Source organism: Lepidochelys olivacea (genome assembly GCF_965140295.1).
Source record: "Lepidochelys olivacea isolate rLepOli2 genome assembly, chromosome: 10".
NCBI classification, from domain to species: Eukaryota; Metazoa; Chordata; order Testudines; family Cheloniidae; genus Lepidochelys; species Lepidochelys olivacea.
In genome coordinates this window covers 60,210,866-60,238,597 of record NC_140420.1, presented here as the reverse complement: position 1 = coordinate 60,238,597, position 27,732 = coordinate 60,210,866, and the positions used below count along the sequence as shown (strand labels likewise).

The following is a 27,732-nucleotide window of genomic DNA, read 5'->3' as shown; positions in this document are numbered from 1 at the left end:
GATAGCGACCTTCATGTCTGTGATCGCGTGACCAGAGAGATTGAAGTGTTCTCCGACTGGTTTATGAATGTTACAATTCTTGACATCTGATTTGTGTCCATTTATTCTTTTACGTAGAGACTGTCCAGTTTGACCAATGTACATGGCAGAGGGGCATTTTTAAGAGCGGGTCAGACAAACACCTGTCAGGGATGGTCTAGATAATACTTCGTCCTGCCACAAGTGCAGGGGACTGGACTAGATGATCTCTCGAGGGCCCTTCCAGTCCTATGGATTGTTTTCTCCACCTCATCAACTTCAAAAGCTCACACTTTGCCCATCTTTATACCATGATTTTTAATTTCATACTGTTTCTGCTGCCTTCCCCCCCCACATACTCATTAGGGTAAAATTCTCACAAGCGCTTAAGTGATTTAGACCCCTAACTATTAAAAATGGGATTATAGAAATTGTACCCCTAGTTAACAGCCAAATCCTAGTGCCTTTTGAGCACTCCTACTATAGTTTGAATGAAAGCTGAAGCACAGGGCCTGAAGTGTCATTCTGTGGGATTCATTTGCCAATCTGCTGAAACAGTTGATGCTCTTGATGGCCAGTCTCCAAGAGGGTGGATAAAAAAATATTTTTTAAAAACATTACAGAAATATGTAACTGAAATTAGCAAACATCAAATTTAGAGTTCTAAAAATAAATTTGTTTCAAGTTATAACTTGTTTTATAACCTCAAATTTAAGCCTTAAAATTTGCTAAAATTAATTAAAAAAATTCTGTGTCAATGATCTGAGTGTAAGGGTGCTTCTTTTTAAAATATATACAAAAATGGGGGAAAACCTCAACCTTTTGATATCAATTCAAGCTTTCAGTTTTGGTTGTGGAGAAAAGATTTTGCCATAATTATTTTTAGTTTCAGTTTATATAGTAGGTGCAGAGAGAATATTTCCCTTCATTTTAGTAGGTCATTCAAAGTTAAGAAACAGAGTTGAAAAAGGAAAGCTTGTTTGTTTTCTTCTGCCAATCTATGACTTAAAACCAGATGGGAGAGGATAAGCTCTACTACTTTTAAGAACTTGAAAGACATGGGGCCAGAGTTTCAAAGATATTTATGCACCTCAAGATGCAGATAGGTGCTTTTGAAAATCCCACTAGGCACTTAAAAAGGCTAGGTGCCTATGTGCATCTTTAGGTGCTGAAGTACCTTAGAAAATCTGGCCCATGGTGACCAGGAAAAGTCAACTAACTAACTACAGTTAATAAGTTGTTTAATAAGTCCATTTTTAAAATGTAAGATGTATTTTGATAATTTTTCTTCTCTTCTGTATCCAGTATAATTACTGTAGTGCTACTTAATAAACAGACCCATTTTAAAAATGCTTTTTCTATACATTTTTAACTGAATTCCAGTTTTCATCGAACCATCGGTTGGCACAAATCCAGACTAAAAAGGCATCTAGTAAAGAAATATCATTTACCTTTTCAACAAAAATGTTTAAATTAAGAATTCGAATAAGTATCTGTTAATGTTTATTTCATAAATAAATGTGTATAGACCTAGTGTATCCTGCTGGCTAGATTTAGTTAAAAGGCTATATTTGGTTTCATCAACATATTTAATCATCATACCAATGCATGGGAATTAACCTTCTAGGTAAGGTACAATTGCAAAATAAGTTTAAAAATCAATGTTTCCTTCTTGCTGATTTAAATTATGATTAAAATTGTGGTTTTAATCACTGATTTAAATCAATCCACGCTGGTCTCTGAGAAACCTTGATCTTTACTATGGGGATTTTAGTAGTGGTAAAACAAGTATTAGATCGTTTAAGAGAGTTACCATAACCAAACCACTCAAACTATAAAGGTAATCAATCACCTGAAAGACTAATCCATGAAAACATTTTGAACAAGCAGATATTATATCTAAGACACTGGATTCCAAAATTTGTAATACAGAAGAACTACAGAAAGTAGTGACTTCAAACAAGAAAAGATGTGTTGCAGTTCAAATACAAGACAGAACAAGGCTTTAAGCAAGCAAGCAGGCTGGTCTGCTGACGGCTGGTCTCCTGTCAGCTTTCCACCCTCTCTTTTATTCTCTCTCTCCCCCCACGCATTACATACTCCAACAGATAAAAGGAATACACTGGCTTTGTTTAATATTCTTATTTACCAATATCTATCTATCGCATTCCTTGCTCTCGGGCCTTGAGCCCAGTCCTGGGAGGCTTCCCATGGTTCATGTCATCTGGGCAAGATTCCAAGGTTCATGCCCTTGAGAGGAGCCGTGTGTGCACTGCTCCTACACAACACTCTGGGTGTGCCCTGAATGTTGCCAAGTGCATGAACCTTGCATGAATGCTACAAAGATGAGCTGTCAGATTTAGCCATACATTTGACGTTTGTCAAAATTAATTTCTTTATGGAGCTGCCTTTTTAATACATGTCCATCTAAACTTGATTTCATGCTCATCTTCAAGAACAAATATTCTAATATATAATGACCTACCAAACGGTTTTCATCAAATACTTCAAAAAGAAGCCTGTGCTGCTGAGGATTAACCTAGGAAAGAGGAAGAGATTAACAGTTATTAGTCAGTCAAGGTATTTGGAAAGTTGCAGTATTTATTTTTGCTAAGCAAATATTCTAAAAGTTCAAATTAATTTAGAAATAATTAAGATTAGTATCAATGCTGACACAAATCTTGTGCACTTTATAGATTCACAGAATTTAAAACCAGAAGGGAGCCTTAGATCATGTAGTCTGACCTCCTGTATATTACAGGCCAAAATATTTCACTGTTATTCTTGTATTGAGCCCCAATAACTTGTGTTTCACTAAAGAATATCCTCCAGAAAGACTCCAGTCTTGATTTGATGACAAGGAATAGAGAATCCAACACTGCCCCTAGCAGTTTGTTCCAATGGTCATTATTCATCACTGTTAAAAATTGTGCCTAAATTTCTGATTTCATTTTGTCTGGCATCAGCCAGACATTGGTTTTTGATAGCGCTCTTTACTGTGTTTAAAGAAAATGATTGACAGTCCTACACAATTAAGTTCACTACAGAATATTTGAGACTGAACAGTCATTGTTCTAAAGAAATCTTTTGACAAGCTGTTACTGACAGCTACAAAGTTCTAAGTCAAAACAGAAAGAAGTGTTTGAGTGGAGATGTGATGCAACTCAGAAAGGCAGATGAATTCTTACAAGAATGGAACATATTTTACGCTTCACTTTATTCCATATACGGTTGCCTGCTTTCATCCACAGCAAAACAAATGCTGCAGGAACCAAGGTGCTCAAAGAACTTTAACATATTTGATGGAAGTGTCACAACTTTAAGTTTTTGAACAGAAAAAAAGGTGGCCTGCCACAACCTGGAGTACACTCATCCCGGTATCTGTTTAAACACCCTTGTATGAGGTAATATCCTTCCTAACTGTATAAATAACTTTGTATATCTGAAATATTTACAACAGTTATAGAAAACCTAGTATTTCTCTGGTTCTTTCTTAAAGATCTGCCTGCATAGAGCCGTATTTCAGATTATGAGCAAACCTTGGATATGCAGGCTTCGTACTTTCTAGACAGCAATGTTCATTAATGTATAATTTTCCCCTACACACTAATTGTCCAGATAAGATGCAAAGGTGTGCAATGAAACTATTTTCATCAGAAAATTTCCAAATCACTTCTGCTGTCAAGTAGTCCAAAACTTAAGGAGGTGAACCTGAGGAATCTTATTTTAATTTGATATTTGTTGGTGCTGTAACAAAGAAAAAGGAATCCTGCTGCATGCGCTATGGGACCATCCAACAGCAGTGGAAAGAGGTGAATACAAGCATTAAAATAGTATTTGACTTCAATAGCCAAACCTCTGCCAAAATTTACCTGCCAGTTGGGTTTACTCTGTCACAAAAAGACTTTGGTTCTTGAGGGCAACAATGATCATCAAGCACATAATTTTACCAAAGTGGAAGAGTAGCTTTGTGCCCAGAACAGAACTGTGGTATTTGGAACTGTATGAGTATTCAGCCAAAGAAAGAATAGCCAATTGCTGTAGAGAGCAATTATATGAATTGAAAGATATTTGGATCGTGTTTCTAGACAGTGGATAAAAAATAATCTTGAGATACTCAGAGTGTGCTATCTAATCCATTCTCTCCCTTTCCTCTCTTTATTTCTCCTTATTCATTTAGGTCTTTACTTTATTACTGTGAGTCCCATCTTCCTATCGTATTATGTGTATGTAGTATTGTCTGGTCTTGCAGCTTTAACAAGCTGCAAAATTGCAGAATTCTATTGGAAATCCTGCAGTTTGTGCAATTTTCGGAACATATACTGTCATTAAACCTTTTGTATTTTTCATTATCTGTGTCTTTATAAAAACTGACAAAAAAGATTGCAAGATGGCTTTCCTTAACCTGCTGTATCACATAGCAGCTAAATCCAGCAAATACTCCTCCATGAAGGTACAGTATGGCCATAAATCCAGGTAGCAGCGTTCTCTATGTAGATATTTAAAGCATTCAGTAGAGGATGCCTTAGATGTGGTGCAACATGCTCATCTCCTTTTTGGTATCTGGATCCTTGCTAACCAACAACAGTGATGGAGAGTCAGATCCACTTTGACAGAAGTGAAATTAGCCCAAAAGTGGGTATTTTGTAGTGATTTTGTCCACGCTCAGCACAGTAACATCTGGTATTGTAACTGCATGCACCTTTTGATTGAACTGGCTACTGCGACATACTTTAGCAAAATCTCCAATCTTTTTGCAATGATTGCACTGAGCTACTTTTGCCAGACATCCTGTGTAGCTTGCAAGGTGTTGTGGAGATCCACAGCAAAAACATGCTTTTACTGTATTTTGAATTTGCTGATTCAGTGGTATTTCATTAGTTTTCTTCTTGCAATTGTGTTTCTGCAGTGGTAGTGAACTTTTCTGCAAAGGAGTCACAGCCTGGACTGTGCCTCCTGTATCCATGCTCATTATTTTGGCTTCAGCTGTAGCTGACTCAATCTGAGTAGCAATGGTTATTGCTTTTTCTAGCGTAAGTTGTGGTTACAGAAGTAAGCGCTCTCTTACAAGAAGTATGGTTGTTTTCTCAATGAGCTGGTCTCTGATCATTTCATCTGCCATATTCCCAAAGTCACAAATTACAATCAGACTCCTCAGGGAAGCAATATACTGCATTATAGTTTCCCCTGGTTTCTGCTCACACTGGCGAAATCTGTAGCGATTAGCTACTACATTTACTTTTGGGCAGAAATTAGCAACCCCTAGTGTAGCATATGAGGGTAACTGATTTTCGAAATGGTTTAGTCCCATGAGGTAAATAACCCAGCCTCCCTAGGTAGTGAATAAGGCTTGTGGTAAAATACCGTAGGTTAGAGGATTGATTTAATTAAAATTAGAAGCCACTATTGGGAGAAGTTTACATTGGGTCAAAAGATCTTCCTTATCTTATAAGGACACAGCATAGAGTGTGCCACTGTGGGTCATCCATTAGTTCGTCTAGATTGTAAACTCACCTAGTTGATTCACCACCAGGAATGCCCTCTTTTTCAAGATATGGAGCTATTACCAGAATTTCCTTGCACTGTCAGTTTGAAAAGCAGCATGTCCCAGGATGGAGACTGCTCTTGAATAGGAGGTAAAACATAAACCAAGCCTTTTAAGTACAAGGAAAGAATACAAGTGCCATGAACCAATGTACAACAGAAAAACAAAACTTTCAGAGGTAAGGGGGAGATCCAATAGTCCAGGACAAATGGAACAGAAGACTGGTGAAGATGAAATCCAGTCTTTCCCAGATGGAGAAGCAGTTTCACTTCAGAATAAGTTTCTAGCACACCATTAAATTAGGCTTGAATAAACACTGGGAGAGGATGAGTCATTACACTAACTAAAATCTATTTCCCCATGCTAATTTTCCCCCTACTGTTACTCAGACCTTCTTGTCAACTGTTTGAAATGGGACATCCTGATTATCACAACAAAAAAGTTTTTCCTTCTGATAATAGCCCACCTCAATCGACTGGTTTTGTTAGAGTTGGTATGGCAACCCCCATTTTTTCATGTTCTGTGTGTGTGCATGTATATCTATTTATCTCTATCTTCCTACTGTATTTTCACTGCATGCATCTGATGAAGTGGGCTTTAGCCCATGAAAGCTTATGCTCAAATAAATTTGTTAGTCTCTAAGGTGTCACAAGTACTCCTCGTTCTTTCTTGCAGAAGATTCCTTGCTCTGGAAAAATTCAAAGAACTCTCTTGCAGAACAATAAAGAACACATTCATCCAGCAAGCATACAGCTGTCAGACTGGACCTCAAGTTGAGTGGTAGAACCGGACCTCAATTCTGAGGCAAAGAAATCCAGTAGGTTGGGCACAAGGGCTTGAAAATCCACTACTACATCCAGGAAATCAGTGTATTGGAACTGATGAGGCAAGGCTGGGGCTATGATCAAACCCTGGTTCCATCATGTCTCACTTTTTAACCAGAGGATAAAGGAGATGCACTCCTTTATGAATTGGCTCTTATCAGGCAGTCATCAAGGTAGGAAGGCCATTACTACTGCTAGACTTTTCTGTGAGCTCTCATGGTGCTGTAGAGTGCCCAAACTAGTTAGGTCATTCCCCCACACTGACTCAGAGATACTTTTGACTATCCAGGTGAAACAGTGCAGAAGTAACAATGAAACTATCATATTGGATCAGTAGTGCAGTCCATTTAATTTACTGCCCTGTCCCCAGCAGGAGCTAGTACCATGTATTTCAGAGAAAGGTGCAAGAAACCCTGTACTTGCCAGATAACTTGGGGGCAGGTTAAGTTTGCTTGTAACCCTTCCCCACGATCCAATAGTTAAAATTTGGCTTCTAAATCCTGGTGCTTCAGGGTATATCCCTGTCAAGACTATTACTATAAGACTGTATATTTGCAATACATTTAAGACCATTCTTTTTTAGAACTCCTGCAAGGCTCTTGACCTCTGATATTCTATGGAAATCAGTTCTACAGTCTAATTTTAGATTGTGAGAAAAACTGTAAAGTTAGTTTTGAATCTCTCACCTTTCAACTTCATCGATGTACCCTTGTTCTTGTGTTACAGCAAAAAGTGACCAGAAGTTCCTAGTCTGCCTTTGTTATACCAATTCATTATTGCGTCTGCTTTTGGGTCCACACTTAATCATCTCTGCTCTGAGTTTTTCCATTTCTTTAATTCCTCTCAACTCCATCTAATTCTGCTATGTTTTTGAGATGCAGCAGTCAGAACTCACAGTATTCTAAGCGAGGGCATACTATTGATTTATAAGGTCATTATATTCTCTACCTCGATCTTTATGCATCTTAACGTTCTATTTTCTTTGACTGCTGCTGCACATTGAACAAAGGTATTCACTGTTCTAGTCACAGTGATGCTCAGGTCTTTTTTCCTTAGGCAAACTGAATTTAGTATCCAGTAACACATACAAGTAATTTAAATTACTCCTTCCAATGTGCATTACTGTGCACGAAGGCACACAATTTCATTTGGCACCTTGCCTGATTGCATCTCTGAAAACTCCACTCTTTAGTCTTGACTAACCTCAAGCAGATGTGTTATCTGAAAGTTATCACCCAACTGCGCTCCCCTTTTCCAAAGCAGAAAATCCAGTCTTAAAATGGAGCCTTGTCGCACAAACTGTTAACTTATTCCAATGGTATCCTGTCTTAACCAGTTACTGACCCTTGACTATTAATATACTTCTCACTCCATGACTACTTAGTTTCTTTAGTAATCTCTTGTAAGGGCCATCAAGAGGCATTTTGCAGGTCCAAATAAATGTCAATTGTTCTCCTTTATCCACTAGTTTGACGTATTAAACAATTCTAAAAAAAGTTAGTGAGGTCCAGTTTTTCCTGTGTAGAAGCTGTGCTGGTTAGTCCTAGAAGATAATGATCTTGTATGCCTTCTATATTTTAATTATTTCTACTAATATACCATGTACATGAGTCCGCTTACTGGTCTCTTAACTCTCAAGATTATTCCAAGCACTTTATTTCAAAGATACACGTATTACAGTTGCAACCCTCCCATCCTCTAGTACAGTAGTCTGTTCTAACAAGGCTGCACATTTTTGCAAGCAGCTAATTCTTAAGTTATTTCAGAAGTCTTGGAGATAGGTCACAAGGTCCAGGTGGCATGATGCTTATTATGTAATCAATTTGTTCCAGCACCTCTTCTTCTGACACATCAATCTCTAATAGTCCCTCAACAACTCTCCTGCTCTAGTAAAGACCTCACCTCAAAACAGTTTCTCAGCAACATCCTTATTTTCCTAGATTCTTACCTTTTGGTGGCCCAGTGGGTCCACCAGCTCCCTCAAAAGCCTCATTCTGAAGTGCTTACAGAATCTCTTATTTGTATTTATATTTTTAGCTATTTACTCTGCAATATCTGCCTTGGATCTCTTAATTTCCTTCTTACGTACGGCCTCATGAAATGGTATCCTGAAGAGAGGATGGGGAAAGGCATGGCATGGAGCAAAAATGGATTGAGTATCCTTTTCTTACGGTCTACAGGATCTAATGACTTCCGTTTCGCTGCTTCCTCCCCACTCCCGATACTCAGCAAGCACATCTTTCTACATTTTTCTCTAGAAACTTTACCAATATAACTCTGTACAAGTAACCACAAATTCAGTAGTTACATACTTTGTTTAAATGGCTCAGCTATCAAGCTTATATATCCATGTTTTTCCAGGTGTTACCATTGCTACCAGATCAATATAAAAAGACTGACTAATATGACTAAGCAACTCTTATCAATATTTTGCTTTGAATTATCTAATTTACTTTGAAATAGATGTATCTTTTTAAATCCTGAATTGGAGTCCAAGTTAGGAAGAGAGTTAAGCAGAAAATGTTAAGTTGTTGCCTGCCCTCTAGAGGCTGGTTTGGTGCACGTAAAAAGGATTAATAAGCCCTTTAAAAAAAAGTTAAAGGTTAGATCTAACCTTTCATTATTATCATTAATATTATTAATTTCAGAATATTAAAATTTCTCCTTCAACTAAAAATCAGCGCTTAATAACCCACCTCAAACAGATACAGAACCAGTTAGTCTGTTTCTGATGTAGATATGAGCTTTTCCCCCCCTCATTCTGTAAATTTCTACCCCACCACAAAGAAAATTCGCTACAAGATGGTATTTTGCACTACAACACAGCAAGTTGTGCGAGTATTTGTTTTAGTAGTATTAAGTGCATATTAGTAGCAAATATCTTCATATTACATTAAAGAAGGTAAAAATATGTAATCAAACTAATAAAGGCACTTACTCTAAACAAGAACTCTTCATTCCACTTTGGATTCAAGGTCTACAGATAAAGAGACAACATTTTGATTATACATAGTGTTCTGTACTATTGTCTTGCTTGAAGATCTGCATCTATGTCAGTTGATGTGACACTCTCTTAAGCATAAATACGTTTTTAATGTTGCTAGTTAAGATACAAACAGTCAGAGGATAAAAACCAGGCCTCATGCTCTCCTCCAGTGTAGTGCAGAAGGGAGCCAACTCACACAAATATTGCTAGATTTTGGCTGGTGCACACGGAAAAGGCGCAAAAAGAATGCCACTGTGGCAGTCATGGAGTGCATATTAAGTTGGGGAACAGTGATTCTGCTAAATGCTCTCCTCCAAATCCAACTCATTTTGTAGTTGTTAGTGGCCTTGAGGTTAGTGAGCTAAAAAACTAACTTCTACTTGTCCCTCTATGTGTCGTAGAGGGACCAATAGCAGCATGGCTCTTCAGTGAGCTATGCTAGAGATGGAGGAAGGGAGAGAAAAGGTGAAGGCCCCATGATGGAACCAGGCCTTCCCATGAATGGCCTGCTTTTGAGACTACACACCCCTTTTCCATTCCCTGCCATTAAGAAACGCATTGAAATGAGAATTCCACAGCAATGCCACAGCTAAGTTGCAGAACTAACAGTGTAAATTATAGCATGTTCCCTTCCTTAGATCCCCCCAACTCTTACCCCCAAAGAGGTAGGGGGGAAATGCAGTCCTATTTATTCCAATCTGAACTTTCTGCCTGGATTCTTGATAAAAGAAGAAAAAAAAAAAGGAGATAAGTCTAACCTTTTTAATAGTTTTTGTTTGAACACTGGTAAAGATTCCATTCACTGGCTCATACACTGTCACTTTCACATAAGGATCACTGGAAAAAAAGGGCTGAAGTTAAAAAAAATAAATCTCCAACAGTTGTCAGTGTTATTCTTAATTAGTTTTTAAAATGTTTAAATGAACAAGAGTTGTGAAAATTCTTACATTTCAAGGGCAGAAGGGACTACTGTGATCATTAGTCTGACCACCTGTAGAACACAGTCCAAAGAACTTAATCAAAGCAATTCCTTTTTGAACTAGACCATAGGCTTTAAAAAACATCCTATCTTGATTTAAAGATAGACAGTGAGAAAATCCATCAGATCCTGAATTGCTCCAATAATTACCTCTACTGTTAAAAATGTACAGTTTATTTCCAGTCAGAATTTACCAAGTTTCAACCTCCAGCCATACCCTTATCTGCTAAAGAGCCCATTATGAAATAACTGTTCCCCATATAGGTAATTATAGACAGTGATGAAGTCACCCCTTAATCTTTTCTTTGTTACCTTGCAGAGCTCTGCCTGTTCAGTTTATGTTTACTAATCCTTTAACTCTTGTGATTCTTCTCAAAACCCTCACCAGTTTATCAATATTCTTGATTTGCTGACCACTAAAACTGGGAACATGGTGTCACAGTAGTTGTCACACTAGTGCCAAATACACAGATAAAATAACCTCTCCCCTCATACCTGAGATACCCATTTATGCATCTAAGGATCCCATTAGCCCCTTTGACCAGTATCTCACCGAGAGATCATGTTCAGCTGATTATCCACCATGACTCCCAAATCTTTTTTGGAGTGCTTTCCCAGGATAGTTCCCCATCCTGTAAATATGGCCTATATTCTTTGTTTCCAGATGTATGCATTTACATTTAGCCATATTAAAATGCATTTTGCTTGCTTGCACCACGCTGACCACCCAATCCAGATCGCTCTGTATCAGTGACCTCTCCTCCTCATTATTTATACCACCCCAATTTGTGTCATCTGCAAACTATCAGCTATTTTGTGTTTTCTTCCAGGTCATTGATAAAAGTGTTACATAGTGTAGGGTCAAGAACGAATCCCTGTGGGACCCCACTAAAACCACCCCTTCTCCATGATTTTCTGTTTACAATTACATAGAGACCGATCAGTTAGCCACCTTTTAACCCATTTAATGTGTGCCTTGTTAATCTTGAATAGCTCTGTTTTTTTTAAATCAAAATGTGCAATACTATGTCAAATGCCTTACAGAAGTCTAAATATATTACATCATCACTATTACCTTTATCAACCAAGCTTAAAACTTCATAACGAGATATCAGTTTGACAGGATCTATTTTCCATAAACACTTATTAAGTGGTATTAATTATACTGCCCTCCTTTAATACTCAATTAACAAAATCCTGTATCAACCACTCCATTATCTTGGCTGGAATCAATGTCAGACTGACAGGCCTATAAGCAAACACATCATTCTGTTTACCCTTTTTAAATATTGGCACATTGTGGAAGTTCCAGAGGAACTTAAGAAAGCTAGTGTTCCAAGATTTATTTAAAATCAACATTAATGGGACAGTGCTCAGCCAGCTCTTTAAAAACTCTTAGATTCAAGTTATTCAGACATGCTGATTCAAGAAGTCTAACATTCTCTTGAGATACTGATGAAATGGAAAGTGTTATATGATCTGATTACATTTCCCTACCCCCCCCAAATACAGACCAGAAATATTTATTGAATACCTCTGCCTTTTCTCCATTATCAATGCTAATTCTACCACCTCCATCTAGTAATGGTCCAACACCATTACTAGGATTCTTTTTATTCCTTATCTACTTAATTGTCTATTAGCTTTTAAACAACATAGCTCTGCCTACACTAGATAATTCTAGACAATTAATTTAAGCACATCTGATTAAATGTGTCCATACTAGTCATCCCGTTTCACATTCTGCACATCATTGTAGATTTGCTCTGTGTTCACATTTGCACTGTTCTAAACCATTTCAGTAGAGACTTCTGGAACCTCTCAGAATCTCTCAGTTTCCATCAAACTTCTCAGAAACAGTGACTTCCTGTACATTTTAAAAAAAACCCACTAATTTACTATAGGTCAAGATTGGATTACCTAACTGTGCAGTGGGACTGTTTTCAGTGCCATGTATTTAAGTGCAACCCATTGTTCAGTGAGGTTTATGCATTCATTCTATAAAGGACTGACAGAGGATACCAATCAGTTAAGCCTCCCAGCTAGAGAGTGTGGCTCTTCAACTATAGCTGTAGAAATCCAGGCTTTCAGCTCTGGAAGTCCCTGGCTCAGTCTGTGGTGTTGGGCAAGCTGGAGAACATCACATTAGCTAATATTTGTAAGCCAGCCCGAGCACTGGCAGAGATGCTAGAAAATGGGCTAAACAGCTTAGAAACATACGTGTGTGTGATGAAGACACAACCTGTGAAATTAGTAGCATCTCAAAGGAACAGGTACTTAAGAATAACCAACTTCATATGTAAAAGTTATCCCAATGAGCCAGGTATGCAAGCTCAGTATTTTTTTTTTTTAAACAAAATCTTGACAAACTAGTTAAGTTACTGTATCAGAGTGGTAGCTGTATTAGTCTGGATCTGTAAAAGCAGCAAAGAGTCCTGTGGCACCTTATAGAAGAACAGACATACTGGATCACAAACTTTTGTGGGTGAATGCCCATTTCGTTGGATGCATGTAGTGGAAATTTCCAGAGGCAGGTATAAATATGCAAGCAAGAATCAGGCTAGGGATAACGAGGTTAGTTCAATCAGGGAGGATGAGGCCCTCTTCTAGCAGTTGAGGTGAGAACACCAAGGGAGGAGAAAGTGCTTTTGTAGTTGGCTAGCCATTCACAGTCTTTGTCCATTCACATGGACTCCTTCTGAGGGCCGAAATGACAGTCTGGACCTATACATAGAATACTTCCGCCGACGTGCACAGGCAGAAATTGTGGAAAAACGACATCGCTTGCCTCATAACCTAAGTCGTGCAGAACGCAATGCCATCCACGGCCTCAGAAACAACCCTGACACTATAATCAAAGAGGCTGATAAAGGAGGTGCTGTTGTCATCATGAACAGGTCTGACTACCAAAAGGAGGCTGCCAGACAACTCTCCAATACCAAATTCTACAGGCCACTTTCCTCAGATCCCACTGAGAAATACACTAAGAAACTGCACCATCTACTCAGGACACTCCCTACACTAACACAGGAACAAATCAACATATCCTTAGAGCCCCGACCAGGGTTATTCTATCTACTACCCAAGATCCACAAACCCGGAAATCCTGGACACCTCAACATCTTGGGCATTGGCATTCTCACTCAAGGACTGTCCGGATATGTGGAGACTCTATCAGACCCTATGCCACCAGCACTCCCAGCTATCTCCGTGACACCACTGATTTCCTGAGAAAACTACAATGCATTGGTGATCTTCCAGAAAACACCATCCTAGCCACCATAAATGTAGAGGCTCTCTACACATAGATGGAACACAAGCTGTCAGGAACAGTATCCCTGATGATGCCACAGCACAACTGGTTGCCTAGCTCTGTGACTTTATCCTCTCGCACAGTTATTTCAAATTTGGTGACAACATATACCTCCAGACCAGTGGCACCGCTATGGGCACCTGCATGGCCCCACAATATGCCAACATTTTTATGCTGACCTGGAACGCTTCCTCAGCTCTTGTCCACTCACGCTCCTTTTCTACCTATGCTACATTGATGACATCATCATCATCTGGACCCATGGGAAAGAAACCCTGGAAGAATTCCACCATGATTTCAACAGCTTCCACCCCACCATCAATCTCAGCCTGGACCAGTCCACATGGGAGGTCCACTTCCTAGACTCCACGGTGCAAATAAGTGACGGTTACGTTAACACCATCCTATACAGAAAACCCACCAACCGCTATGCCTACCTTCATGCCTCCAGCTCCCATCCCGGACACACCACACAATCCATTGTCTACAACCAAGCGCTGAGGTACAACCGCACTTGCTCCAACCCCTCAGACAGAGATCAACACCTACAGATCTTCACCAAGCATTCTCAAAACTACGATACCCGCATGAAGAAATAAGGAAACAGATCAATAGAGCCAGACGTGTACCCAGAAGCCTCCTGCTGCAAGACAAGCCCAAGAAAGAAACCAACAGAACTCCACTGGCCATCACATACAGTCCTCAGCTAAAACCTCTCCAATGTATCATCAGTGATCTACAACCCATCCTGGACAACGATCTCTCACTTTCACAGGCCTTGGGATGCAGGCCAGTCCTTGCCCACAGACAACCCACCAACCTGAAGCATATTCTCACCAGCAACTACACACCGCACCACAGTAACTCTAACTCAGGAACCAGTCCATGCAACAAACTTCGATGCCAACTCTGCCCACATATCTACACCAGCAACATCGTCACAGGACCTAACAGATCAGCCACACCGTCACCGGTTCGTTCACCTGCACATTCACCAATGTAATATACACCATCATGTGCCAGCAATGCCCCTCTGCTGTGTACATCGGCCAAACTGGACAGTCCCTACATAAAAGGACAAATGGACACAAATCAGATATTAGGAATAGCAATATACAAAAACCTGTAGGAGAACACTTCAATCTCCCTGGACACACAATAGCAGATTTAAAGGTAGCCATCCTGCAGCAAAAAAACTTCAGGACCAGACTTCAAAGAGAAACTGCTGAGCTTCAGGTTTCAGAGTAACAGCCGTGTTAGTCTGTATTCGCAAAAAGAAAAGGAGTACTTGTGGCACCTTAGAGACTAACCAAGAGCTTCAGTTCATTTGCAAATTTGACACCATCAGCTCAGAATTAAACAAAGACTGTGAATGGCTAGCCAACTACAAAGGCAGTTTCTCCTTCCTTCGTGTTCACACCTCAACTGCTAGAAGAGGGCCTCATCCTCCCTAATTGAACTAACCTCGTTATCCCTAGCTTGATTCTTGCTTGCATATTTATACCTGCCTCTGGAAATTTCCACTACATACATCCGATAAGTGGGTATTCGCCCACAAAAGCTTATGCTCCAATATGTCTGTTCTTCTGTAAGGTGCCACAGGACTCTTTGCTGCTTTTAGTTAAGTTACTGATAGTTAACCACATGAAATGAGTCCTAGAAAACCTTTATAGGATACCAAATCATATTCCCCCTATCCTTTTATCCATATTCCACATGTGGAAGCACACTACTGGTGTTAGAGTTAAGCAAATTACAAGAGATCCTTTCCAAAAGGCATTGCTCTGATTAAGTAGCATCAGCTCTGAGGCACCAAACTAAATAGAAACTTTGAGTCCCATATTGAAGATCCAAAGATTTAACTCCCTGCTGTGATATCAGAAATTAATCTTACTAAAGGCGGCAATGGTTTCAGTTGCATCTACATTAGGCAACTTTACACCTTAAATTCAGTATCGGTGTTAGCAACTATGGAAGGTACAACAGAAAGGATTCAGACATTTAGTGTTAAAGGACAGTTTCAAACAATTGGTATTTTTACTGTCAAGTCTTGTCAACACTACAGCTTCTACTGGCAACAATGCACTAAACTAATAGCAGATTAAGGCTATAGCAGTCACCCCACTCTGGGTTACACAAGTCCATTTAATAGTAGATAACCTATACTGAGGAGATGAAAACAAAAAAGTGGTTTTTGTTGTTGTTTGTTTTTACACAGAACCTGTTTCCAAGTATAAGATCGGGCTCAAACGAAATACTGCTTCTTGATCCCCAAATGCTCTGTTCTTCCTAGCTAATACTTGGGTGCAATCAGGATAGAGTCTGATCTTAAAGGTCTTTGTATAGCACATCCACCATCTGATTACTTGAAACTGTTTTTTGCATGTCTACAGAAATGATCAACTGGAGTCATAATATTTTCACAGCTAACCAGCTGATTCGGTCTTAAAAAGGTTGTAAAGTCAGATTAACATTCTGAGCTCACAGGTCTGGCTTTTCAGCAGGCTTCCTTTTACATCTTCCACCTACGTGAGAGTGTGCTGAGTCCCTGTGTCATTGAGAGAATCAAGAGGCTGTTTCACAAGCTGAGAGAGATCTGAACTAAGGCTAGTTAACGTATAACAGCTCTTTGGACAAATGCACTTTTGTCTGCTCGAAGGAGAAATAGTAAAAAATAAGCTTTAGACTTGTACAAGAGCTTTAGACTTGTACAAGAGCCATTTTAATTCAACTACCTTGAACAAGGACTGAACTAGTCTGTTATACAAAGCCAAAATGCAATGCTATTTTAAACTGGTTTCTTCGTGCTGGGTGAATGCTCAAGGAGTTTTGTTCAGATTTATTAAGTATAAAAAGTTTTGGCATAAGAACAGTTTTGGCATTACAACAAAAGATGATGATTTCCAAATGAATATTTAAATTGTAATACAGAAAGCTATTTATTTTTGAAGTATTGCCACCACCATATTTGAGGTTAACTATGGTTATATACAGAGAAGTAAAAAGGTAAAGAGATTGTCTGACAACTTTACAATACTCTGACTTCAGTTTAATGTCAGAGAAATACCATTACACATTGTGGTATCTTCCGTAAAGCCAGTGTTAGAATCATGGTGTTACTATACACGTGCCTGAGCAACGGGCAAGGATATTAATACTAAACATAGCTATCTGTGTTGAGTGGGCCTTCCTAAACTTCGAACTGTGCCACAGGAAAGGCTAATTTTACTAAGAGTTATGTAGCACCAGTCTCCAACCCTACAGGGGATCCCTGCTAATTATTTCCATTAGTACAGGGGTTCTCAACCTTTTTCTTTCTGAGCTCTCCCCCCTCCTGCAACATGCTATAAAAACTCCATGGCCACCTGTGACACAATAACTAGTTTTCTGCATAGAAGAGCCAGGGCCAGCATTAGGGGCCGGCAAGCAGGGCAGTTGTCTGGGACCCCATGCTTCAGGGGCCCCTGCAAAGCTACATTGCTCAGGCTTCAGCTTCAGCCCTGGGTGGCAGAGCTCAGGGCCTCCCCACCCCAGGCTTGAGCCCCATGCAGTGGGGCTTTGGCCTTCTACCCTGGGGCACCAGCGAGTCTAATGCTGGCCCTGCTTAGTGGTCCCCCGAAACCTGCTCGCAGCCCCCAGGGGGCTCCAGACCCCTGGTTGAGAACTACTGCATTAGTAGACAGTCTGGTCCTCACCCACTGAAAATGTTTTAAGTCAGTCTGATCATCCCCTGCCCTATACAGACTGCTAGTTTGATAGCTGTGTTAGCTGAGTGCTTCTCCCTTCTACAGTCACCCACATCTATTGAGCTGGTGGATTGTGTGCCATATTCTAGCTCAACGGTCACCAACTGCTTGATTGTGATTGACTAGTCGATCCTAGAGGATCTCCCAGTCAATAGTGATCTCCAGCAGCACAGTAGGGCTACTGCTAAGACAGGCTGCCTGCCTGCCCCGGCCCAACGCTGTTCCCAAAGCCTGCCCAACGCTATTCCCGAGAGGGGAGGGGTGAGAGGAGGCACGGAGCCTGTCTTAGCAGCAGCCATGCTGCACCGCCAACCAGGAGCTGCTGGAATTAAGTGCTGCCTGGTGGAAGGCTGCACCCCAACCCCCAGCCCTGAGCCCCCTCCCAGAGCCAGCACCCCAATCCCTTCCTGCACTCCAATGCTCTGCCCTAGCCCGGAGCCCCCTCCTGCACCCAAAATCCCTCCAAGAGCTTGCACTCCTCATCTCCTCCTGCACCCCAAACCCCTGCCCCAGGCTCAGCCCAGAGCCCCCTCCCACCCTGCAAACCCCTCAGCCCCAACCAGAGCCCACACCCTCTCCCAAAGCCCAACCTCCTACCCCAGCCTGGTGAAAGTGAGTGAGGGTGAGTGACTAAGGGATGATTGAGTGAGTGGAGCAGCGTAGATCCTGGGTTGTCCTTAAATTCAAAAAAGTAATCTTGGGCGTAAAAAGGTTGGAGACCACTGGTCTAGCTCCTACCAACATTCAATGCAGGTGCTACTCCCAGCTGCTAAGGCACAGATAAGAACAGTGATTACAGCATTCACAGCTAATATTTTGAGCTATTGTGATTTAGCTACAACCTTACCTGCAGAAAAATATGCATATGACACCTGACCAAGTAGACTCTTGGGCAAGACTGCAAGGAGTCTTCAGTTTGACAGCCTTATTAGAAAGGGGCAGAGACTGGATAATTAGCATATTTTAATTTTTTTTTTTGGCACAAGGAAGTTTAACAGGTCTTGAAGGTACATTGGTACTAGTTGGGATAGTAAACAGAGTATTATCCAATATTAGATTTCTGTGAAGAAAATGATGTACCATCAACTCTGCTTCTCCAGACCAAGCATATACCCTTACCTGGCTCCTAAGATATCCTTTTTGGCCAGACCAATTCCAGCTATGATCTTCACCCTCACAATTCGTGTGTTTTCCTGAAACATAAAATAAAGTTTTCACCCTATTTATAGTTAGAGTCCATCCCAACCTCAATTTAAACTTTATTTTACCATAGTTTAAAAACAAACAAAACAAACGAACCTTTGGCATAACTGATTTCAGACTGAAAGCTAGTCTAATCCAGATACTATATTTTGATGGAAATCATCCTGAATTTCAGTAGCAGATTTGTTTTACTTGCATCCCTTATTAAATACTACCACCACTGATTCAAACCATGCTAAAAACAGAGCTTAGTTAACTTGAATTGCCAATATCCCAAAGTTATCATGATATGTCCTCCAGATTACACATTTCTTTCCTGGAAGACCAAAAGAATGAAGAGTCTGCTCAACAGGATGAATCAGTCAGTAAGGAAGGAAATTCCCAGAGACAGAGGACAACCGAAAGAATAAAGGATTGTTATACGCTGCGAACGGGTTTTTCATTTGTATATAAAAACCTCAACATTACCTCTGCAAAACGCTCTCTTATGGGAAACATATTACTTCAAGTGGTAGGTATCATAGAATCATAGAATATCAGGGTTGGAAGGGACCCCAGAAGGTCATCTAGTCCAACCCCCTGCTCAAAGCAGGACCAATTCCCAGTTAAATCATCCCAGCCAGGGCTTTGTCAAGCCTGACCTTAAAAACCTCTAAGGAAGGAGATTCTACCACCTCCCTAGGTAACGCATTCCAGTGTTTCACCACCCTCTTAGTGAAAAAGTTTTTCCTAATATCCAATCTAAACCTCCCCCACTGCAACTTGAGACCATTACTCCTCGTTCTGTCATCTGCTACCATTGAGAACAGTCTAGAGCCATCCTCTTTGGAACCCCCTTTCAGGTAGTTGAAAGCAGCTATCAAATCCCCCCTCATTCTTCTCTTCTGCAGACTAAACAATCCCAGCTCCCTCAGCCTCTCCTCATAAGTCATGTGTTCTAGACCCCTAATCATTTTTGTTGCCCTTCGCTGGACTCTCTCCAATTTATCCACATCCTTCTTGTAGTGTGGGGCCCAAAACTGGACACAGTACTCCAGATGAGGCCTCACCAATGTCGAATAGAGGGAAACGATCACGTCCCTCGATCTGCTCGCTATGCCCCTACTTATACATCCCAAAATGCCATTGGCCTTCTTGGCAACAAGGGCACACTAATAACCTAAAGACGATTAACAGAGAGCAAAGCCAGATCTAGACTAGGAACTTTTGCCAGTAATATCAGTTAGGGGTGTGATTTTAAAAAAAAAATTACATTTGTGTACTGGCAAAAGCCTTAATGTAGACAGTTAAACAGATCTGAGTGCTTTTGCCAGGATAGCTTATTTCATTCAGGGGGACTGGTATAAACTATATACTGGCAAAAGCACTCTTACTGATGTAAGTTGAGTCTATACCAGCAAACCATTTTTTAGTGCAGACTAGACCTTAGTATCACTACAGTTTGGTTTGTTAAATTCTAGGTGTTCCTTCAGCGGGGGTGGAAAGGATTGCTCATTATTCAGGGTAGAACAATAACAGCATAATTTAGGAGCTATATATTCAGAACAAAGTTGGCATGCTGTAAGGCTCTGTATATCATAGCATAGGATGCCTTATCAAGTTTAATAGATTAGACCTCTTGGGATGACCTCGGAAACCAACACAATTAGGAATGCTAGAACTGTTCCAATGCCATTTTGGAAGGAGAAGGATTAACAATTCCCTGCTTTGATAATAGCTTTGTAAGTGACCAGTAGTTTGAGACTTCTCTGCTGGACCCACAGATAACTCATGCCTCCCCATGTGGGTGTGTGCGAGAGACAATCTAAAGGGGAGAACACGTGATTGCCCCATATGTCTCCTCTGCCCAGCAACATTACCCCCATCCTGCACCCAGCCCAGGTCCGCTGCCACTCTCCCCACCCAATGTTACCTGAGTGTGGGGGAAGGGGATTCCATCCTTCTCCCGCTACGCCACACCCTCCCGGCACGTTTGGCTGCTCTACCTGGCAGCCGTGCCCGGGCGGGCTGGACCTGCTTCTCATGCAGCTAAAGTGGCCACCCTGGGTCTCTGCTCTATGTGGTGCAGCAGCTCCCTGAAAGAGCGTGGCTGCAAAGGTGGTGGTGGTGCCCCCACACTCTGCCTCTGCAGACCCGGGCCAAACAAGCTGGAAACATGCAAGAGGGAGCGGACTCCAGCTCACTTGGCCCCTGACCTGGGCAGCCAGGCTCAGGCAGGGGGATGCTGCTACATGGCTAGCAATCACGTGGTGGCCAAAAGCTTTGGTGGTATAAGATTGCCAATGATGACCATAAAATAGTGTGGATCGATATTCACTTTAAGGACCTAGCTAGAAATTGATCCAGGTGATGCTCAATCTGTAAGGGAGCTATGGCCCTTTGGGATTTGCCATGATGGAGTGCAAAAAAAAATTTCCTTCCCACAACCTCAGATTGGGGAACAAGAGATTCCCCCCATTCCCAACTTTACAATGTTTAGAAAGTCACTTTGGGCTAATAACCTTGAAGAGATAATGCTCAAATGGTAGTTTGGTGTGCTCAGCACAGGGAAGAGGGCAAGGACATGTGGTGTGGGTTTTAACCAGGCCACAACTTTTATTAGTCAAATTACATCCATGGTTCCTGCTGGGGGACAGCCCACCAGTCACTCCCACCTCACTGATCCTTTGCCAATTCCCGAGGGTTCCCTCTGCAGGGGCAGCCAATCATCACACTAGGAGGGTCTCTGGGTGCCTCCACTCGCCCACTAGCATCCCTGCCTCTTTCAGGGGTTGAGGCAAGAGGGGACATAGACCCCCTGCCCCAGCCAGCACTGCCATCAAGTGCATTGGTGAGGTGGTCCCTTATGCTAGTACCCCACCCCCTGGTTTGCATTTGTTCCTAGGGGGTTAGTCACAATGCCCCCATTTTGAAAGGAGATGCCCACTACGTTGCCTTTTTGGATCTGGAGCCTAAACCAGTAAGTTCCTGCAATGGGCACCTGCCAAAAGTTGTGACAATTAAATGACTCAATGGTCTAAACTGTGACCTCTGGGAGGGGGAGAATTCCAGCCCTTCGGTAGCCCAAAACCCCACCCTGAGGTTCTGCTACAAGGCAGGTAAGAAACCCAACCAGCATTGGCCAATCTACTGGTATAGTGAAAAATTCCTTTCCAGCCCCAAAGCAGGCAACAATCACAATCCACAGTGACCTAGATAAGAGAGGGAGGGTGGATAAACTATTGGAAATCAGCAAACAGGAAGTGGCTCTGAACACGACTCTTATCATGGATCTAAATCTCATGCGAAATCCCTCAAGATCTTATGGTGCCAAATCTTGTGAGATCTCAAGCCTACCCCAGAAGTCCGGCTGGAGACTAGAAATCTTGCAGGACCCAGTCTATGCTGTCCTTTTGCCCTCCCCCATTTCAGGAGCCACCAAAACAAACCCCTCACTAGGCTTGGGACCCTCTTTGCAAAGCTGCAACTATATTATGCTATTTTTTGCCTCACCCCCAAGTCTGTTAAACATATTAGCTACAATAGATTTTGGCGCTTAACTCATTTCTATCATCATAAAAACAGAACTACCAGGTATTAGACTTGATAGTTTGTTGAATAGTTCAATGAGGGAGTCTTTAAAAAAAAAAAGCAGCAGAGTGTAATCAGTCAAAAGCTCATGACCTAATACTAGATTAACCTAGTAAATATACAAAGCTAAGTACAGCAGTCTGAATATACTAGACTGTTGGTATGAACAATGTACTCTTTATCAATAAAGCTTCAATACAAGAATTAAAGAATGAATGGCATTTCACATCATGCATATAACAACCCAAGACAAGTCTGAGTTTATGCAATAATTTGATAGGCTTAACAGAGATGAAATTCAACAAATTCCAGCATATACACAGCTTCTCAGAAAAGGAGATAAAGCTTGCACTGAAATTTTTTTAAGTAGTTCAAGTATTTTTTATTCACCTGAATGACTAGGCCTGCACATTACCAGTCTTAATTTTAACACTGGGTGAAGATGCAGTCTCAGAAGATTCTGTAGACCAAAGAACTTTTGAAAGGCACAACCTGTGACAGCATTTTCAAAACTGGAGACCTATTGTAGTCTGCTACTTTGTGTGGTTAAAATGAAGTTTGGTTACATAAAAACGTGGGTGCCAAACATAAAATCCACAAAGGGAATTTAGGCTCCTAATTTGTATTCAGGTTCCTAATGTCCATTGATTTCAATGGACATTATGAGCTTAAGGGGCTTTATGGATTCTGTCCCAAAAGCCAAAATTTATATACAGTACATACAGTTTAATCTTAAAAAAAGGCATAGTAACACCATATCTGCACTGTTAAAACTGGAGGATTAGGCAGTAATAAACACCCACATTCTTCAAAAGCAGATCTGTTGGCCACAGGTAGAGTTCTGTATTGGTCACAACGTGGGCAAGTGTAGCCAGACAGCCAGCCCCCCCCCTCTCAGACCAGCATTGCTGGAAACACAGGAGGAAGCAGGAACAGGGCACTTAACATATATTCCAGCACAGCCTTTGAAGCTGTGAAAGCACAGGTGTGCTGCTACAATGTGCCTCTGGGAACAGATACAACGATTAAACTCACAGCAGGCAGAGGCCCTGTGACAGACATGGCTCTTAGCCCCTACTAAATAGCGTGATGCACACACACCAACATCCTAGTTGGGAAAATATTTACCCTGATAAAAGAAATGTCCAGTCGTCGACACTTATTGTTTCTCTCCTTTGCAAGTGTAAACTACTCTTGCGAAAGCTGGCGTCACCCCGACAGACCAGCCTCAATTTGGCATAAGAAAGGAGAAAGAGAATAAAGGAGTACAGAGGTATAAGTAGGGGACCTACAGCACCATGATTTTTGAGTGCTTTTCACTATCTATCTGCTGGTCAGATAAGTGACAGCCTCCCAAGGCTTCTGCAGCTAAGAGGGTCCCTACGCCTTGTCCCTTATTCGTCTTTCCGCGGAATTGAGTGACCGATCCTGGCTTGGCACCGCTGGAATCGAGAGATGCAAGGAGGGTAAGAAGCACCCACACCTGATCTCCTATCTTTAGTGTACACATATTTTGAAATAGAGCTCTATACTTTGTTTTCTTTCTTTGGGATTGTGGCTTCAGTTTTGTAACTTGTTTGTGTGTGTAACATCTCTACATTTAAATAAGTAGGCACTAGCAATTTTGTAACCACATGATTAGAATCTAGCTTAATAAATTTTTGGTAACCATTTATGCATAAGCCTGACTTGTTTTCTCTGGTTTACTGTAAAGCAGCCAACACAATTAAAGAACCTCAGCCGTTTTGGCTCTAAAGCCTGGCCATTAGGTGAGAGTACTAAGAGCCTAGCGTTGAGTTGTGCCGCCTCCACGGGGCAAACTCTTGGGGCACCTGTCAGTCAATCCTGGCTGCCCGCTGCGAAGGAGCTCTGAGCTCTAGCAGTTAAAGTCACGGGTGTGGAGAGGCTCTTAGTGCTGCCATTGGGGCACCTGTCAGTCAGTATTGACTGCCCGCTGCGAAGGAGCTCTGAGCTCTAGCAGTTAAAGTCACGGGTGGTTAGGACCTTGGGGCATCCGTCAGCCTAGCCCGGGCTGCCCGCCGCGAAGGGACAGTGCATCCTAGCGGTTAAAGTCACGGATGGTATAAACGGGCATAGCTGGCACCTCACCAAACATCCTTGGCCGTCGGCTAACAGCAAGGTAATATCTTTTATTGCACCAACTGTGACCCCAGACCTGAAGAAGAGCTCCATGTGGCTCAAAAGCTTCTCTTTCTCACCCACAAAAATAGGCTCAAAAAAGATAGTACCTCACCCACCTTGTCTCTTTAAAATCCTGGGACAGACATGGCTACAACTACACTGTATTAGTCTCGACAAGTCAGTTGTCCATGATGGTTTCATCCAAGACCAACCTCTTCTGAAAATCTTTAATAGTGGAAAGGAGTGGGAGAGAAGAAGTCCATGATGTGGTAGGATCAAAGGCCAGGTCAACACTACTAAGTTAGGTCAACACAAATCTACTTGCATCAACTTAGTTATACATGTGGCTGCACTTAAATTGGTCTCCCACCTGGTAAGCGGCCAGTTACAGTGAAGCAGTAGCACCACATCTCAGAGCAGCACAGAGCCATGGTCATCCTAGTGAGGTCAACACAGCATGAGTAGACACTGCATTAGTGATGTTGACTAACAGTCCTCCGGCATGAATTCCACAATTCCTCTCTCCCTGCAGTGATAATTCCAGTCACAATCTCCACTGCCCTGGAGTCACAGAGGCTGGATGCCTGTTCTCCTATCAGGACCTCCTTTCAGCTCCCCCCCACGTATATTTGAAATACCTTTTCCTTATTGTCCACCTTGGTGAGCAGAACCACCAGTTCACCTCTGTTTGTATCCAATTGCTCAACTGACCATGCCAACTACATGCACAGAGAGAGCTGTTAGATGTATTCCAGCTTGGAAGAGGGAAGTAGCACAGGATCTCCTTGGCCTGTGCGAAGAAGAGGCTGTGCAAGTACAGCTGTGGCTCACTCACAGAAACAACAACTTTAGGAGTAGATTGAGCAGGGGGATGCTGGCAATGGGGCATGACAGGGATCAGCAGCAATGCAGCATGAAAGTGAAGGAACTATGCTAAGCATACCACAAAGCAAGAGAGAGCAACACAAGACCTGATGCTGTACTGCAGACCTGCTGCTTTCACTATGAACTGCATGCCAATCTTAGCAGTCACCCCATTGGTACCCTGCAGATGACTGTTGATATTAGGGATGTAAAGCAGTCAGCGGTTAACCGGTAAGCATTACTCTTATCAGTTAACGCAGCCTAACTGTTAACCCCCAACCCTTGGTGGCCCGCGTCTACAAGCCGACCTCAGGAGTGGCCCCCAGCCTGCGTCTGCTGGCCAGAGCAGCCCCAACCTCTTTCCATTTAAATCTGTTAACCGGTTAAACGATATCATTTTAATTGTTTAACCGATGAACTTTTAAAACAATATTTAAATCCCTAGTTGATGCCTATAACAACAACCCTCCTCCTTGCTGTTCATGGCAGGGAGGAGAGGACAGTGGACTCAAAAAACGCTGAGAGCCTAGAACTATTTGAAACTCCAGAGGAGTCTAGCCAGTCCTGCCAGGAAAGCACAGATGAGCTCTCTGACAAAGGGGGAGGAAGCTTGGATAAGTGTGTACATGAACTAATCTTTGCAGTGTGTTTTGTTTTGTTTATTTGTTTTCCTTTCCCTCAAACCTTCTCCCCCCTCCATTCTTCCCAGGACCTTTGTCCCCATATAAAAATGGCACTTGGCCTCTTCACAAGTTAAGACAAACTGATTGATTTTTAATTGTTTTACTGGGATAAAAAGTGAGAAAATAAAAGGTTAGAGAATACATTCTAAAAAGAGTTGTACGGCAGTCTTGTTACACAATCCACATTAGGTGAGCATCATGTGCTTGGGTGTAAGTACAACAAACGGAGGTAGAATCAGCCTCCACTTTTCATTTCTTTGGCTTGCTGTGCTATGCAGGGGCCCATGAGAAGTATGCTGTTTATCACAGAGGTGGGCAAACTATGGCCCATGGGCCACATCTGGCCCACAGGACCCTCCTGCCCAGCCTCTGAGCTCCTGGCCCAGGAGGCTAGCTCCCAGTCCCTCCCCTGCTGTTCCCCCTTCCCAGCAGCCTCAGCTCACTGCACCGCCGGCGCAATGCTCTGAATGGTGGGGCTGCGAGCTCCTGCCGGGCAGCGCAGCTGCAGAGCAGCAGCCTGACCTGGTGCTCTGTGCTACGCGGTAGTGTGACTGGCTCCAGCTGGGTGGCATGGCTGCCTGTCCTGGTGCTCTGGACAGCACGGCTATAGCGCTGCCAGCCACTGGTGCTCCAGGCAGCGCGGTAAGCGGGCAGGGAGGCTGGATAGAGGGCAGGGGAGTTTGGGGTGGTAGTCAGGGGGCAGGGAATAGGGGGATTGAATGGGGGCAGGGCAGCTTTAGGACAGCTGGGCTTTGTGCCTCTGTCACCCTCAAGTGAGAGATATCAGCCAAAAATCATTGCTTGTGAGAACAGTGCCAATATATTTACTGTCATTTCCCTGTACCGAGAGAGGGGGCCAAACCATATAGGAACATGTGACATTATTCCCCCCTGCCAGGCCACATTCACCATGGTTTTGAGCTTTAGAGAAGTCTGTAGCAAGGTGCTCCAAAGCTACAGGGTCAATAAGCATTTCTTATTAAGGGTATTTGGGAGAGTCACGTAAAGGGAGTTGAGAGACTTCCCCCCTTTCTGTTGTGACTGTAAATCTAACAGTGTATGTTTTTATCAGCAGCCCCTGGCACTGTGGCCTTGAGGGGTCTCCCCCTGCTCTACAACTGCTGAATGTCTGACCCTGATCAGAATGACAAAGAAGAGGACTAGGAAGGCGATATTCTGTGAGCTCCTTCAAGCCACAGTTGTCTTGGACCATGATCAAAGATCTTAGAGGACCCTTTATCCTCAGTCTTTCCTCCTCTTTTGTATTCTACAGTGGCTGCTGCACTGAGAGTGGGAAATGCACCATGACATAATGGGGTTGCTCAGGCAACACACAAGAGTTGCTGAGCATGGCTGGCCTATAGCCCAAAGATCACACTCAGCAACCTTTGCAGTCATTGAGAACTCCTTGGCTACTGCTCTTTGCACCCCCAGCATTCCACATGGCACTGTGGCGTCTATCCTTACCTCTACCACCACACAGTGGGATAAGAACCTTAGCTACACACATCCAGACCTGTGGAAAAAAAAAATATCACAGGTTGGTGTGTATACAGCCACAATGAACTTCATTGGACTACAGCTTACATACACGGGCATAAAATGTTTACTGTTTATTTCTTTTTCACTCAGGATTGTTGGCAAAAGCTTTTAACCTTGTTTGTTTTTATTTGGATTTTATTGTATGCCAAACAGCAGTTAACAAAACTGAAGTTCTATTTTTAGAAAGCCTAAGTATTTTTATGAGTTCACACCAGGAGTTGTGGAAAAGCAGAAGGCAAAGGCCCAGTGATATTTATGAATGTACTTCAAGCATTATGGAACTCAGCAGCAGGCAAAGACCCTACCAACTCGGGTGA

General features: G+C 42.1%; 1 protein-coding gene across 1 annotated transcript in view; it reads right to left on the bottom strand.

Annotated features, from left to right (window-relative positions):
* NEDD4 (NEDD4 E3 ubiquitin protein ligase) overlaps positions 1 to 27,732 on the bottom strand; it is a 129,918-nt gene that overhangs the window by 82,991 nt on the left and 19,195 nt on the right. The window contains exons 2-5 of the mRNA XM_084640581.1: positions 18,531 to 18,604; positions 10,132 to 10,210; positions 9,326 to 9,364; positions 2,504 to 2,557 (exon numbers count right to left, since the gene is read on the bottom strand). Of these exons, the coding sequence (XP_084496707.1) occupies positions 2,504 to 2,557; positions 9,326 to 9,364; positions 10,132 to 10,210; positions 18,531 to 18,604 (246 nt within the window). The remainder of the gene's footprint in view (positions 1 to 2,503; positions 2,558 to 9,325; positions 9,365 to 10,131; positions 10,211 to 18,530; positions 18,605 to 27,732) is intronic.